The sequence below is a fragment of the Saccoglossus kowalevskii genome, chromosome 12 (assembly GCF_978046115.1).
Source record: "Saccoglossus kowalevskii chromosome 12, keSacKowa6.1, whole genome shotgun sequence".
NCBI classification, from domain to species: Eukaryota; Metazoa; Hemichordata; class Enteropneusta; family Harrimaniidae; genus Saccoglossus; species Saccoglossus kowalevskii.
In genome coordinates this window covers 12,293,251-12,308,467 of record NC_140652.1, presented here as the reverse complement: position 1 = coordinate 12,308,467, position 15,217 = coordinate 12,293,251, and the positions used below count along the sequence as shown (strand labels likewise).

The 15,217-nt window shown below is 33.0% G+C and overlaps 1 protein-coding gene across 1 annotated transcript; it reads left to right on the top strand.

Moving 5' to 3' along the window:
• The first annotated feature begins 43 nt into the window (after positions 1-43).
• Positions 44-14,353, top strand: LOC100370962 (F-box only protein 3-like). The gene is made up of 11 exons (XM_002736233.4): positions 44-106; positions 222-364; positions 1,803-1,892; positions 2,799-2,956; positions 3,924-4,126; positions 4,989-5,230; positions 6,587-6,741; positions 10,282-10,365; positions 10,787-10,900; positions 11,514-11,587; positions 12,788-14,353. The coding sequence occupies exons 2-11, from the start codon at positions 243-245 to the stop codon at positions 12,797-12,799; spliced, it is 1,254 nt and encodes a 417-aa protein (XP_002736279.2). The 5' UTR covers positions 44-106; positions 222-242; the 3' UTR covers positions 12,800-14,353.
• Positions 14,354-15,217: the final 864 nt, after the last annotated feature.

The following is a 15,217-nucleotide window of genomic DNA, read 5'->3' as shown; positions in this document are numbered from 1 at the left end:
CGGAGTTCTGAATCTTGTTTTGTGAATCCAGAGAATGGGTTCACTACCTTTGACCTTAAAGTGCCAAATAAACACATGGAATGGTCGCGTTTGAAAACATGATGTAGTAAGTTATTATGTTAGCAAAACATGTATTTCTTTGGTTATAATAACCATTCCAAACATTCGACTCAGTTGTTAAATGCCATTTTACTGTTTCTTTCGTTTGTATCTTCACCCAGGTCTCATCTTTCGGTTTTAACATGTCGGTTGTACTTGTGAGCAGTGCAGCCAACGACAGCGAAGACCGTGTTTCTTTGCTGGATTTGCCCGATGACACTATTTTGTGTATTTTGTCTTACATGGATTACACCGATCTCTGCAGGTAACGCCCCAGAAAACGGCGTAGATAATAGTAACATTACATTAATTCATTTGATGGGCACGGATTATGGAATGCAGAGCTGATCCCTCGAAAAATGGGCGAGGGGGGTAGAAACACAAATGGTGGCGTAATCATAACCTTTGAAATTTTGAATGGGGAGAGTATGCAATAATATTATTATTAAATTGAGGTTATTATGAGGATACCTCAAAGTATGCACGAAGACAGTACAGCTGCAGTATTGGCCGATGCGCAGCAGAGATCGATGCGCGATGTACTGTCTGAGTGCATACTTTGAGGTATTCTCGTAATAACCTTATTATTATACATCTATTCCTTCCAAAGATACACCATGGGAATGCCGAAATCCAAAATGTTTAGAACAGAATCAGCGAACTTCTTTGTGTTGAAACTGGTCAAACTCTGGTGGAAGCCATGTTTGTTTTTATTATTAGAGGACGCTTACGCGCGTAATCATTCCACATTTGGAATTTGCAATTCCTTATATGGTAGGATGAAAATACCACAAAATTACGGCACGCTGTAACTTATGGCGTTACGGTGACAGATGTATAATAATATTATTTATTTGTTGAATGGTTTGGATCCCCTCATCAACTTCTGGATCATTGTCTGTATTTCTTTTATTTCTTTTCTAGTGCTTGATGTATATAGTCCATTAAACTTTTTTTTTATTATGTTATATTCGACAGTAGATATGATTGTATTTTAGACATTGTTTTTTGTTATTCTTGTCATATTAGGCTAGGATACTCGTTTTTGATTAGCCAGTGTCTTTTGTATTTAGTTTGTTTTTATTAGTTTTTATGTTCCTGGGTTTTATTATCCTTGTTGGTTATAATCAATTTAATTCCTTTTGAGGAATTTTTTGTTTTTCAGTAAACAAGTAACAAAGCTGGTCTAAGTGCTAATGATGAGGATTAGGAACTAGCTATAGTATTTTTGCTGGAGTTTATATATTTAAAAATATCCAAGAGCACATCATAAAATTGTGTAGCAGTGAACTAAAATCTCCATCACTTTTGCAAAATTTCCTTCTCATGAATATATTCTTGGAAAAACAAAAACATCTGGAAACACAATGGTCGAAAAATTCACAGAAAATGGTACTTTGTACCAAGACTATCCCTACATGTTGCAACTTATGTAAATTTGTTTATTGAGGATAGTCTTGAAGTTGAGTTTGTGCTGTTTTCTAAACGTTAGCTGTGTTTACTTTCTCTTCGACTGGTGTTTCTCAACAGAAATACATTGTACAGTGATCATCGTACAAGCATCATATAATGTTTTGTGATGTAGCTCTGCTCGGAAAGTACCTTTTATAATGATCAAAATGCATAAAGTGATAATGATGAGAATAAAAGGGTTCACAGTATTGAAGACTATGTTAACCATTTTTATCTGTTCTTACTTGTAGACTTGGGTGTTTGAACTGCAGATTAAATAAGTTAGTGAAGTATGGTGGACTGTGGAAAAGACTATGTAACACCATATGGTTGGATTCTTTGTAAGTTTTCTCATCTGAATATTCAGGGTACAAAAAAACAAACATATTCAAGTAAAATTTGCTGGATGGTTCATGCCATAAACATCTTTAGCAGTCAAATTAAGATCCATTATTATTGAAAATTTGAATATGAAAATAATTTCATGTTATTGTTTTGTAAGGTAAACATATGTACAAGAAATAATTCAATTCTAGTGAAAGCGGGACATGGTTTTCAAAATTCTCGGGGGCGGACATCCTGGCATTTTCACAAAGGCAAACAAAGGCCGAAAACTCTCAGAAAACGGTACTTTGAGATGGTTGTTGAAACTCCCCTGAACAGTGTAACAAGATACCCTGCGTGTGTAATGCATATAAATTTGATTGTTCAGAAATACTTCAAAGTTGAGTTCCTATTGTTTTCTCGAATTTTCACCAGCTCGGCATTTCGCGTTCCTCAGCAGCGCGCACAGAGCCCATAGAAATACTTGGTACAGTGGTATGTGTCTTAGCAACGTGGAACGTCTTGTGACGTAGCTTCGCCCGAGGATACCAAAGATCTGACTAAGACAGTTGTTTGGTTCACACACTGTAAACTGTAAAAGAGACCAAATTTCTTTCAAAGAGCATGTGGCATGGATAAATAATGATTCACACCTTTCAGACAATAATCACGCATATCATAAATTCTGCTCAGAACTCGCACACAAGAAGTGACCATGGACAGTACACCAGCAAAAAAATTTTTTGAAACTGTACAGCGCCCTCTATTGACAGTGATGAAAATTTGTGTGCCAAAATATAGTTTAGTATAAAAAATCACCTAACTGCCCTATTTTTGACCAGAAACATTTTTTTTGCAGGGGCTTACTGTTAAGTTTACCAATTGAGACTTTCAAAATGATAGCATCTTTTTCATTCTTGCAGACAAGTATATTCAGATGTCTCATGGTATGACAATTTTAAGCATTGGTTTGCAGACTGGGGTAGATATGTGAAGTGTTATGTCGATATAAAAACAGCATGGAACACATTAGAAGACTTCACCAAGAAGTACTGTCCTGAGATTTATGCATATCTAAAAGGTTTGTTAAGTTCATCTTACCCGGTGTTTGAATTACATGTACTTCATGGTATAAATATAGATCTCAGTCACAAATGGGCACTGAGCACATGTTAAGAGCGAGACAGCCACAAGACTTGTTTCTGCCTTTCAAATCATGTTTAGTTCTCTCCTGTCATTGCGTCTGCTGTTCTATGTAAATACCATGGTTACTAGTATTCATCTCAGCATTATCTGTGTTTTTTAAGAAAGGTTCGTTTTGTATTTTATGAAAAGGAATCTTCGTGCTTTGCTTTATGAATTCAACAAAAGATGAAAAAATACTCTTGCTGCCCATGGATTTTCTCTTGAAAAGTCAGCAAGAGAAAATTGGTATTTTTATGGCTGGTCTAAGTGAGCTAGCTTCATTTTTTACTCCAGTGTGCAATGCATACAATGCGAGTCTTTGCGGTTACTCTGTCTGTATGCACATGTATGTATGTTTTACCATCATTTCAAGAACCGCTGGTCAGATTTCAATGAAATCTATTCATAATATTTACCTAATTTGCATAATAATAACAAAATTGTCATTTAACTATAAGGCCGTCGCTGATTGGCTGCTGAGTGAAAATGACAATTTTTGGTTTCAAATACCCTGGAAAGGGTTCTATGTTCTTCGTGTAATTTAGGTGTTCGTATGCAAGGAATTTTTCCACACAAAAACGACGAATTCGGTCGAATTTTGTTATCGGCTGGCTTAATATTACCCCAACTGATTGTTTAGCTGTGAAAAATTGGTATTTTTTTCCTTGTTTGTAGGGTTTGCAGAAAAATGTGTTTCATAACTTGTCTATTTATTTAATTCATGCTGTATTCAAGATGGCGGGCCCCATACAGTAAATATCGCACTTGTGCGCCAACTGGCTGTGATTGCAACCACCAAAGAGAACAATTTTGTGCACTTTGACATCACATGCATACACTCTGTGTATGGTATTTCTGTATAGGTCCTGTAACAGAGTCTGAATTGGATCAGTGTGAAAGAGACATGGGATGCAAACTACCCATGGATCTGAGATGTTCATTCAGGATACATAATGGTCAGATCAATGAGCTGAAGGGTTTGATGGGATCTGTTGAACTCGGTACTTATCATTATTCACGAACCGAATTGTTACTGGATTTAAAAAGTGCTATAGCTGGATTCAATGTAAGTCTGTATTACCGTAAAATCTGTATTAGAAGCCGCATCCCTAATAGAAGTCGCATCCATTCTATTTGAATAATTGAGAACCAAAAATTCATCATTTCTCATATGTGTAGATGCTCTAATAGAAGCCGCATCCCCTCTGTTGCATTCTACCATTTTAATAGAAGCCGCGGCTTCAAATACAGATTTTACAGTAATAGTATTCTTTTTTCAGTTTTGATTCTGTTTGATTTTCTTTCAGTGTTATTCTTCTTCTGAATTTATTTTTGTTTGTAATCATTTTTTCTCCTCTGGTAAAAGCATTATAATATTGCAAAAATGATGGCCACTATCCACTAAAATACAACTATCATTTTCTTGAAAATGTTTTTTTTCAACATTGAATGTCTCTGTTGTTTCTTGTTGACTTTTTTGGTGCGCAAATTGCAAGTGTGGGTGCTGACACAAGCCATATTCATGTTTGAGTACATGACAAGGTTGTACATCCATCTCTTTATCAAATGGAATTATGGCAACCATTTCACCACCAGCTCTCTCTGTTCATCACAAATTCACAAAATACTTGTTTATAGTCTGCACATTCCTTCAGAACATTTGGGACAAATATAGCAAAATTGTTTGAGTAAAATCTGAAAATTAACTCAAATTTTGTCTGTTGCCTCCAAAGTTCGGTTTCATTTCCAGAAATATTGAAGAATGTATGAAAAAAGTGCGAGAATGTCTGGTGGTGAAAAGGTCAATGTGCCTGGAATTAAACCAGGATTCCCCACAGTATTGTAGCAAGGTTTTTAGGTTGAACATCGCATAAATTTTAAAGCCCAATGAGATTACAGGTTTTATAATCATTCTTTGTTAATTGTAGAGTGCTGAGTCTGGCTGTCTATTTCCTTTGACGTTTTGTCCATTTCATGGTACATCTCAGTACATGGTACTCAAATCACAGCATTCTATGGTATCTGGTACAGTGATTTATCCATGTGAGGACCCAGCAGCACTGTACAAAGATTACTTCATAAGTGCAGGGACATTCACAGAATGGTTATGCAGCTTTGCAAAGAAACTTCAGCAGAATAAATACCGTGCTAGAGACGGAGTGATATACAGGTACATGTACCATACCACATGGTTTGACACTGACCAGAAAAATCTACTACTGTAAAACTATTAATTTTCACTGGCATTTAATTTCACTTTTTTGATGCTTTCAGCAATTTCACTAGGTTCATGAAACTGGCAGGGAAACAATATGTATTGTTATTTTACATGTTCATTTGAATTTAATTTAGCAGATTTTACTTATCGGTGAGAATAGCAAAATTAAAACCCAGTGAATAATAAATGCATTCACAGTAGTCCACTGGAAAAGTACATCTATAATTTGGGTGGTCTCACAAAAATGAGTAAAGCATTGTTGGGTCATCTGTCTATGTGTCGACCATCCTCTTTCAGTCATTGTTTTCATTTTATGGCAATTAAGTGAGTGAAATCATGAATATGGATATACTAAAAAAAATAACTACACCATCTGGCCATCATGCAGACCATTTTACTGTTCTTGGCAAAAATTTACTAGACTTGAGGTGTTGGCTAGGCCAGTATTAACCCTGTACTACCGTATATCATGTATGTTAATATGAGGTTATTACGAGGATACAGAAAAGTATGCAAGAGGACAGTACAGCGGAAGTATTGACCAATGCGCAGCAGAGGTAGATGCGTACAGTCTGAATGCATACTTTGAGGTATCTTTGTAATAACCTTATTATTATACATCTTTTCCTCCCAATGATACATCATGGGAATGCCGAAATCCAAAAAGCTTCGAACAGAATCAGTGAACTTCTTTGTGTGGAGTCCAGTCAAACCCTGGTGGCAGCCATGTTTGTTTTTATTATTAAATATCATTATGCAAATGACTAAACTTACATCATAGCCTCAAATCATCACGCTCACAAAATGGCCACTATCCACTAAAATACAACCATCATTGTCTCGAAAATTAGGCTGGTAAACCTCAACTTTTTTAAGTCAATATCCTTATATTGCTCAGGAGTACAATTTACTGCAAAATGAATAAATTCTTGGTATGTATTTGCAATTACTCTATCACTCTGACTAACTAAGACACATGGTAATTATTACTCTCGCAATTCAGACTATTTTGAAGAAAATTTAATAGCATACATGTACCTAGTTAGTTCACAGCACAAAATGTCTACAAATTTATACATACTAGGAGGTGAAAGAGAAATAGAATAGCACACCAGCTGTGAGTCAATGTCACTATAAAATCAAATAGAAAATGTTTGTAATAATCTGACAGTACTTCACTAAGATTGATTTTACTTTTGTAATTCCTAGCCTAATCATTACTTGCATTGAAAACCAAATAATTTGCTTCTAACTATGTACCTACCATATTCTTCTTGAAGTTTATACCAGTGAAATATTGGGTTTCAGGTATTACCATGATGACAACTGTGTAGCCGTTACCAATCATATCAAAGTTACTGTGGCAACTTGCATGATGCCTGAGTTGAGTTCTATTAATCCACCAAAGTATATATTTGCATATCATATCACCATGGTAATGGATGAGCAAGCTCCAAGTTCAGGTAAACAACACTTACAATATGTGACCCCAATATATGTCAGTGTAACACACAAAAAAACATGATGCCATGGGGCAATAGCTTCATGATTTTACACAACCTGATAACTTTACAATCAGACCAGTCAGAGATAGGCTTTTGTGACAGGTTTTCTCAACGTATCAAATTCTGCCTTGTATATTGACAAAAGATATAGCAAAATTGATTTTTGTATGCAAATTATCTAATTAATATGTACAGACAGATCATATAATGTCTTTGTATTGACTGTTAGTGTATTACATTGTATCAAATGCTGCCATGTATATTGACCAAAACTGCCAAAATTGATTTGGTATGCAAATTATTCAATTAATATGCATAGACAGATCATATAATGTCTGTGTATTGGAAGTTTGTGTATTACATTGTATCAAATTCTGCCTTGTATATTAACAAAAGATGCCAAAATTGATTTGGTATGCAAATTATCTAATTAATATGCACAGACAGATCATATAATGTCTGTGTATTGGAAGTTTGTGTATTACATTGTATCAAATTCTGCTTTGTACATTGACAAAAGATGCCAAAATTGATTTGTTATGCAAATTATCTAATTAATATGCACAGACAGATCATATAATGTCTGTGTATTGAAAGTTTGTGTATTACATTGTATCAAATTCTGCTTTGTATATTAACAAAAGATGCTAAAATTGATTTGTTATGTAAATTATCTAATTAATATGCACAGACAGATCATATAATGTCTGTGTATTGGCAGTTTGTGTATTACATTGTATCAAATTCTGCCTTGTATTTTAACAAAAGATGCCAAAAAAAATTTGGTATGCAAATTACCTAATTAATATGCACATACAGATCATATAATGTCTGTGTATTTTCAATCAGTGTATTACATTGTATCAAATTCTGCTTTGTATATTGATAAAAGATGCCAAAATTGATTTGGTATGCAAATTATCTAATTAATATGCACAGACAGATCATATAATGTCTGTGTATTGGAAGTTTGTGTATTACATTGTATCAAATTCTGCTTTGTATATTGACAAAAGATGCCAAAATTGATTTGTTATGTAAATTATCTAATTAATATGCACAGACAGATCATATAATGTCTGTGTATTGGAAGTTTGTGTATTACATTGTATCAAATTCTGCTTTGTATATTAACAAAAGATGCCAAAATTGATTTGGTATGCAAATTACCTAATTAATATGCACATACAGATCATATAATGTCTGTGTATTTTCAATCAGTGTATTACATTGTATCAAATTCTGCTTTGTATATTGATAAAAGATGCCAAAATTGATTTGGTATGCAAATTATCTAATTAATATGCACAGACAGATCATATAATGTCTGTGTATTGGAAGTTTGTGTATTACATTGTATCAAATTCTGCTTTGTATATTGACAAAAGATGCCAAAATTGATTTAGTATGCAAATTATCTAATTAATGTGCTCAGACATTTCATATAATGTCTGTGTATTGGCAGTTTGTGTATTACATTGTATCAAATTCTGCCTTGTGTATTGACAAAAGATGCCAATATTGATTTGGTATGCAAATAACCTAATTAATATGCACATACAGATCATATAATGTCTGTGTATTTTCAATCTGTGTATTACATTGTATCAAATTCTGCTTTGTATATTGACAAAAGATGCCAAAATTGATTTGTTATGCAAATTATCTAATTAATATGCACAGACAGATCATATAATGTCTGTGTATTGGAAGTTTGTGTATTACATTGTATCAAATTCTGCCTTGTATATTAACAAAAGATGCCAAAATTGATTTGGTATGCAAATTATCTAATTAATATGCACAGACAGATCATATAATGTCTGTGTATTGGAAGTTTGTGTATTACATTGTATCAAATTCTGCTTTGTACATTGACAAAAGATGCCAAAATTGATTTGTTATGCAAATTATCTAATTAATATGCACAGACAGATCATATAATGTCTGTGTATTGAAAGTTTGTGTATTACATTGTATCAAATTCTGCTTTGTATATTAACAAAAGATGCTAAAATTGATTTGTTATGTAAATTATCTAATTAATATGCACAGACAGATCATATAATGTCTGTGTATTGGCAGTTTGTGTATTACATTGTATCAAATTCTGCCTTGTATATTAACAAAAGATGCCAAAAAAAATTTGGTATGCAAATTACCTAATTAATATGCACATACAGATCATATAATGTCTGTGTATTTTCAATCAGTGTATTACATTGTATCAAATTCTGCTTTGTATATTGATAAAAGATGCCAAAATTGATTTGGTATGCAAATTATCTAATTAATATGCACAGACAGATCATATAATGTCTGTGTATTGGAAGTTTGTGTATTACATTGTATCAAATTCTGCTTTGTATATTGACAAAAGATGCCAAAATTGATTTGTTATTTAAATTATCTAATTAATATGCACAGACAGATCATATAATGTCTGTGTATTGGAAGTTTGTGTATTACATTGTATCAAATTCTGCTTTGTATATTAACAAAAGATGCCAAAATTGATTTGGTATGCAAATTACCTAATTAATATGCACATACAGATCATATAATGTCTGTGTATTTTCAATCAGTGTATTACATTGTATCAAATTCTGCTTTGTATATTGATAAAAGATGCCAAAATTGATTTGGTATGCAAATTATCTAATTAATATGCACAGACAGATCATATAATGTCTGTGTATTGGAAGTTTGTGTATTACATTGTATCAAATTCTGCTTTGTATATTGACAAAAGATGCCAAAATTGATTTAGTATGCAAATTATCTAATTAATGTGCTCAGACATTTCATATAATGTCTGTGTATTGGCAGTTTGTGTATTACATTGTATCAAATTCTGCCTTGTGTATTGACAAAAGATTCCAATATTGATTTGGTATGCAAATAACCTAATTAATATGCACATACAGATCATATAATGTCTGTGTATTTTCAATCTGTGTATTACATTGTATCAAATTCTGCTTTGTATATTGACAAAAGATGCCAAAATTGATTTGTTATGCAAATTATCTAATTAATATGCACAGACAGATCATATAATGTCTGTGTATTGGAAGTTTGTGTATTACATTGTATCAAATTCTGCTTTGTATATTGACAAAAGATGCCAAAATTGATTTAGTATGCAAATTATCTAATTAACATGCACAGACAGATCATATAATGTCTATGTATTTTCAATTTGTGTATTACATGTTTTTGCTTTTTATAGGCTGATAACCTTCTCATTCATATTCCACAATCAAACCTGAAGAATCTATTATGCATTCTGTCATGCCATGTGTTAGAAATAAGTTTAATAGGTGATTTTCCATTCACAACGAGATCTGTTGCAAAAACGTTTTGACATTGAATTAAAATTTCTTTTTTGAGCTCAATGACAAAATGCTGATTTTTGGAAGGGGAATATTGCGCTTTTACATATAACGTAGAATTTTTTGTTGATGCATACATAGACATTTGTACACAATTTTGCAGATAGCTGCCAACTACAGCATCGTCACTGGGAGGTTGTTGATGGTCAGGGAAGAATTGAAATTGTGGATGGAGAAGGCGTTGTTGGTAAGAGTCCAATATTTTGGTGTCAAAATGCAGTATATACAATTAATACTTGTAATTTTCATATTAAAAAGTGCCATACTGTCAGTGTGTCCAAATTATAGATTGGCACACACAAAATATATTTAAAAAGGAAAATGTCTGTCATTTAAATCTTTATAGTGGTTACTAAGTACCCAGTGTTTGTTGGATCGTGAGTCAAAATGGAATTCTTTAAAAAGAATTTGAGTCACCTTGTTGGCTGCTAGGGAGGCAAGAAAAAAAAAGTCGTATGTGCTTATAAAGGTGACTTGAGGCACAAATGTTTATGACTCTTTAGAGGGCACACTAGTATCCATTATTGACATAATTTGCATGTTATCCCTTTATAGGTATGCTCAATTTCCAGCTTTTAAAAATCAAATCTTTGTTTCAATTTTTCTAGGTGCCTTTCCTATCTTAAGGCCGGGTACTTCATATTCATGGGTGAGCATAACTCATTTTGCCACTCCAACGGGTTACATGTCTGGCTACTTTACAATGGAAAAGTTGAATTCAGGTAATGTAAATAATGCAATAAAATACCCTCATAATCATTTACATTATGTATGTTTATTTTCATGAAATATATGTGGACATGTTGGGGCAAAGATAAACAGTAATCATATGTTAAGTATGAGGAAAGTTTGTCATAAACCGCATGACAGTGTTCATGTCAATCATGTAGCTATAATAGTTCTATGGTAATGTGTATTACATTAATGAACTGTGAGATTTTAACCAAAAGATTATTCAAAAATGGCATGGTCGAAAAATATCTCCCTGACCAAAACTCATAATTCTGAAACCTTAATTGTCAGTGTTGGTAACTATATATTAAATAACATGATAAATATGAATATTGACAAAAAAATAATTTCAGAACATGTTTACTTTAGAACATTCTATAGTAACAATCTCAGACAACCCTTTTTTTTATTGTGGATACTTTCAGTGAAGAAGAATCGTAAAATATTATGCTCAAAAGTCAAAACAGTAGATCATATTTCAATCACATTGTATGGATCAGTGTTTCCCGGATTCTAGTCTTTTATGCGTACACTGAATCTCTGGAGCAATACTGCCAGGTTGTTTTGAGACATCATATATAATCTGTTGTATTTTGTCTATAGGTGAAATATTTGATGTAACCTGTCCTATGTTTACAATGAAAAGTCTGGAAATAAGTACATCAAAAGAAATACAGGTATTTTACATTGTATTTTCTTCAATCTGCTCATTGAGGTCTAATATAGATGTGTTTATATGACATCCTAAATATTCTTGCCAATTAAGACATTAAAAATATGATAAATATCATAATATACAGGATTGTTGTGCCGAGCTGTGCTGTTCTACACTGCATTGTAGTGTTTCCTCTGAGACTAGGTGACATAATTTGAAACTAAACACAAACAATCCGCCAAAAAAATATTTACTGTGATTATATGAAGGTTTGTCTCCCTATGTGCCAATCATTCACCTCAACTGCTCAACTTCTGTCAATAATTGTCACATCAGGGAGACAAATCTTCATATACCCTTCTTCAATAGTGCTTGTATTTTTTGACTTTGTATAGTTGGTTATAATATAATGATTATAATTATTACCATACCAAAAAATAGATTTTCGGTGCAATTTAAAATGACAGTTGTCATGGACAAATCATCATGCATTTTAATAAACCATTTTTCATTCACTGTGAGATCCTGTGTTATGCCTAAAATCGAACATAGAAACAGGACAAACAAAGGTCATAGCATCGTGGTTGCGTCAAAAATCACATGGAATTCGACAAACGCAAAAGTATTTGGGGGGATATTTCCAAGCTTAATAATGTGCTGTACACATTTGACAATGGTCAATTTTGATGAAGTAAGGTTATCTAAATGCAGTATTCCTATGTCAAAGATCTACTTTTCGACTTTGAGCTATGAAAAAATCTCGTTCAAAATCAAATCGTTCCATCTTTGCAGCAGACGTTTGGTCCACGTCTTTCACACAATACACAAGATCTCGCAGTTGAACGGAAAATCACCTATTTTTTATACTTATATAACTACATGTATGATATAGTCATGTTTTCCCCCTCAGTATTAAAAGGAACACCCAAAAAAGATATTAACATTTCTTTTCAAAATCATTCTTTATTTGTGATGATGAACACATAAAAATGTATTGACCAATCAACTCATCTGTATTCTGAGTGTGGGATAATAATCATAAATTAAAAATATATCGTTGTTGATACATTTTCTCTGCCAGGAATGTTCTAATATGTATTTGTGACTGAGAAATTCCAGTGAAATTATCACTCTACAGTGTCTTCTTCAAAATAATAGGCTGTAAAATGTAAGAACATACTTGACTGCTAACAATTGCTTTTCCTCACTTTATGTTCTTCAGTGTGAAGATTAACCAGGCTCATTATGGGATTGAAGCTGTATAGCATTAAACGTTGTTGGACATGTTTCTGAATCCCCAAAGGTCACAACTCTCGGGAAGTGACTTTCAGATCGAGCTCCCTCATTTTAGTCTGTAGCTCTGTTCAAATCCATGGATGTTCTGTCCAATGTGGAATTGGAGTGATGCATGGTATTGATGCAGTAGATATCAGCAAATATGCTACCTGACATCAAGTTCAACTTAGTGTGACCCAACATCTCATTTTACTTGCCAACATTACACATTAACAGTGTTGACACAAACGTTGCCTAATTAAATGCTATATATAGCTCTTGTATAATATGGAAAAGAAATATAGTGACTAGGGCACCACTGCTTAGTGGCACATGAGTCATATCCTTAAAAGTAATCCACAATCCTTTGACTCATGTGAACTGAAGTGAGTTAGTAGTGACTGATTTCTGACTCACTGTTGGATTTTGCTTGAGGGTACACAAACATGAACTGCATGTTTGACAGTTTTTTCCAATTATGTATCAGAACTGTAATTAAGTTGTAGCTTATGTTGGGATCACCCATGAAATGACACACTCTACCAGATGTCAGGGCTCTTAAATATTAAGTGGGAATAGAGAGTACAAAATGGCTGCCTTGGTGTTACTGAATATATGTGGTGTGAATTACACACAGATCATGCTGATAGATAGTACGGTCAATTTGCATGAATACTAAATATGTAAAGGTTGATTTTTCAATCAGTTTGGGTGCATGAATGGATATACAATTAGGACTACAAAATGTACTGCAGTTTAAAACAGGGGATTCCTTATAAAGTGTTTACATGCTATATAGCTAACCTACAGTTGTTTTTAAATGCACATATCGTTTTTTGATTGTGCCGCGAGGGAAAAAACTGTGCAGAAAAATAATGACTAGATTGATGTGTACCTTTGACATATACATTTTCAATATATCTATTAAAATTGTATACAGATATATGTATACATAACATTTTATGATTTTTAAAATACATAAAGTTATGTCATAAAATTCATATACTTTATGGTGTGTGCATGCAGGTAACATATCCATATAGGTAATTTACATAATGTATTTAGGTCAACTTTTGACTAATTTTTGGCTATATGACTAATTTACATATCAGTTTTCAGCTCATCCACCACTGTGCTAATTTACATGGCTAATTTACATTCCTAAGTATGGTGCATAAACCAATGAAGGTTGTGATACATGAACAAAAACATTGTGGTTCACAAGCCTCAATAGTGTGCCGTTTTGCAAGGGATACATCATGTGAATAAGTACTTCACTGAGAAATATATCAGTTCTGTTTTAGTTAATCACCCAAATGAATTTAATAATATATAATGTCATATGCAACCTTACTGGTGACAGCTAGTACTAAAGAAGATGTGTTGTTTTAAACTGTTATTTTGTCACATTAATCCAGTGGCATTGCACTACCGGTATGTTGAGATTGCAGATAAATTGTAATGTTCTTACATTGTTATTAAACAGTTGCAAAATAAAACTGCTTACACTGTATTCATATGTTCATGGTTATTGCAATAAATGAAAGAGAATAATGTTGTAATGTATGTAAATGTGTAATGCCAAGTCATAGTCACTGTTTGTATTTGATTGGTTCGTATATAAGGTCACCAAAAAAAGAGGAATGTTTCTTTGAAACAATAAAACATTGGTGTACATAAGAAACCCAACAAACAAAATTGGTCAAACATGTCAGACGAATTGGCAAAAGCAATTGAAGAATTAAACAAAATGGCTGAAACAAAATTTCAGCAAAATAAATAATAACTGAGGACATGTAAATCGTGTCTTATTTTAATTTAATCAAAAACTCTCAAAATTGTAAATGGGTTTAATGACATTTAAAACAAAACTTCCAGTTGGTCGTTTTGAATCGCACTACAAAGAATTTGCTTCATTAACTTTTCATGTGCGATACGTTCATGCCAAGTTTGAATACATCGACATGCTCATGCCTGCGAAATGAGTGATTTCATGTTGAGATCTGTAATTTCAATGTATTTTTGAACGAAAATTGCCGTCAATCAATTAATGTACCTGTGAAATGGCTGCTATTTTCTCGCCTAAAAGCATTCATTGGTACATCAACATTATTAATTTTTATGTTTCTAAGCATAAATTATTTTTTAAGTGAAAAAATGCATTTTAAACTTTATGTTTGTGAATTTTAAAACGAAGCTCCTCATTAGCTTCTCAGTGTTGGTATTACGCCAGGTTTACTTCTCTTTAAAACCTAGTTGTTTTTTTCATGGACGAAGTCAGTTCTTCGGAAAAAGAATTTGAGGTAAAGTGGACACTACTTATGACGCTGTAAGTAGAAGGTCCATCCGTCCGCCCACTGATGTCGCACCTTCGGAT

What these genes read in the sequence shown, in the direction of transcription:
- LOC100370962 (XM_002736233.4), top strand. Translation starts at nt 243, where the DNA reads ATGTCGGTTGTACTTGTGAGCAGTGCAGCCAACGACAGCGAAGACCGT. An exon ending in GTGCTATAGCTGGATTCAAT is followed by an intron (nt 4,127 to 4,988) that starts GTAAGTCTGTAT and finishes TGTTAATTGTAG; the next exon opens with AGTGCTGAGTCTGGCTGTCT. An exon ending in GGATGGAGAAGGCGTTGTTG is followed by an intron (nt 10,366 to 10,786) that starts GTAAGAGTCCAA and finishes CAATTTTTCTAG; the next exon opens with GTGCCTTTCCTATCTTAAGG.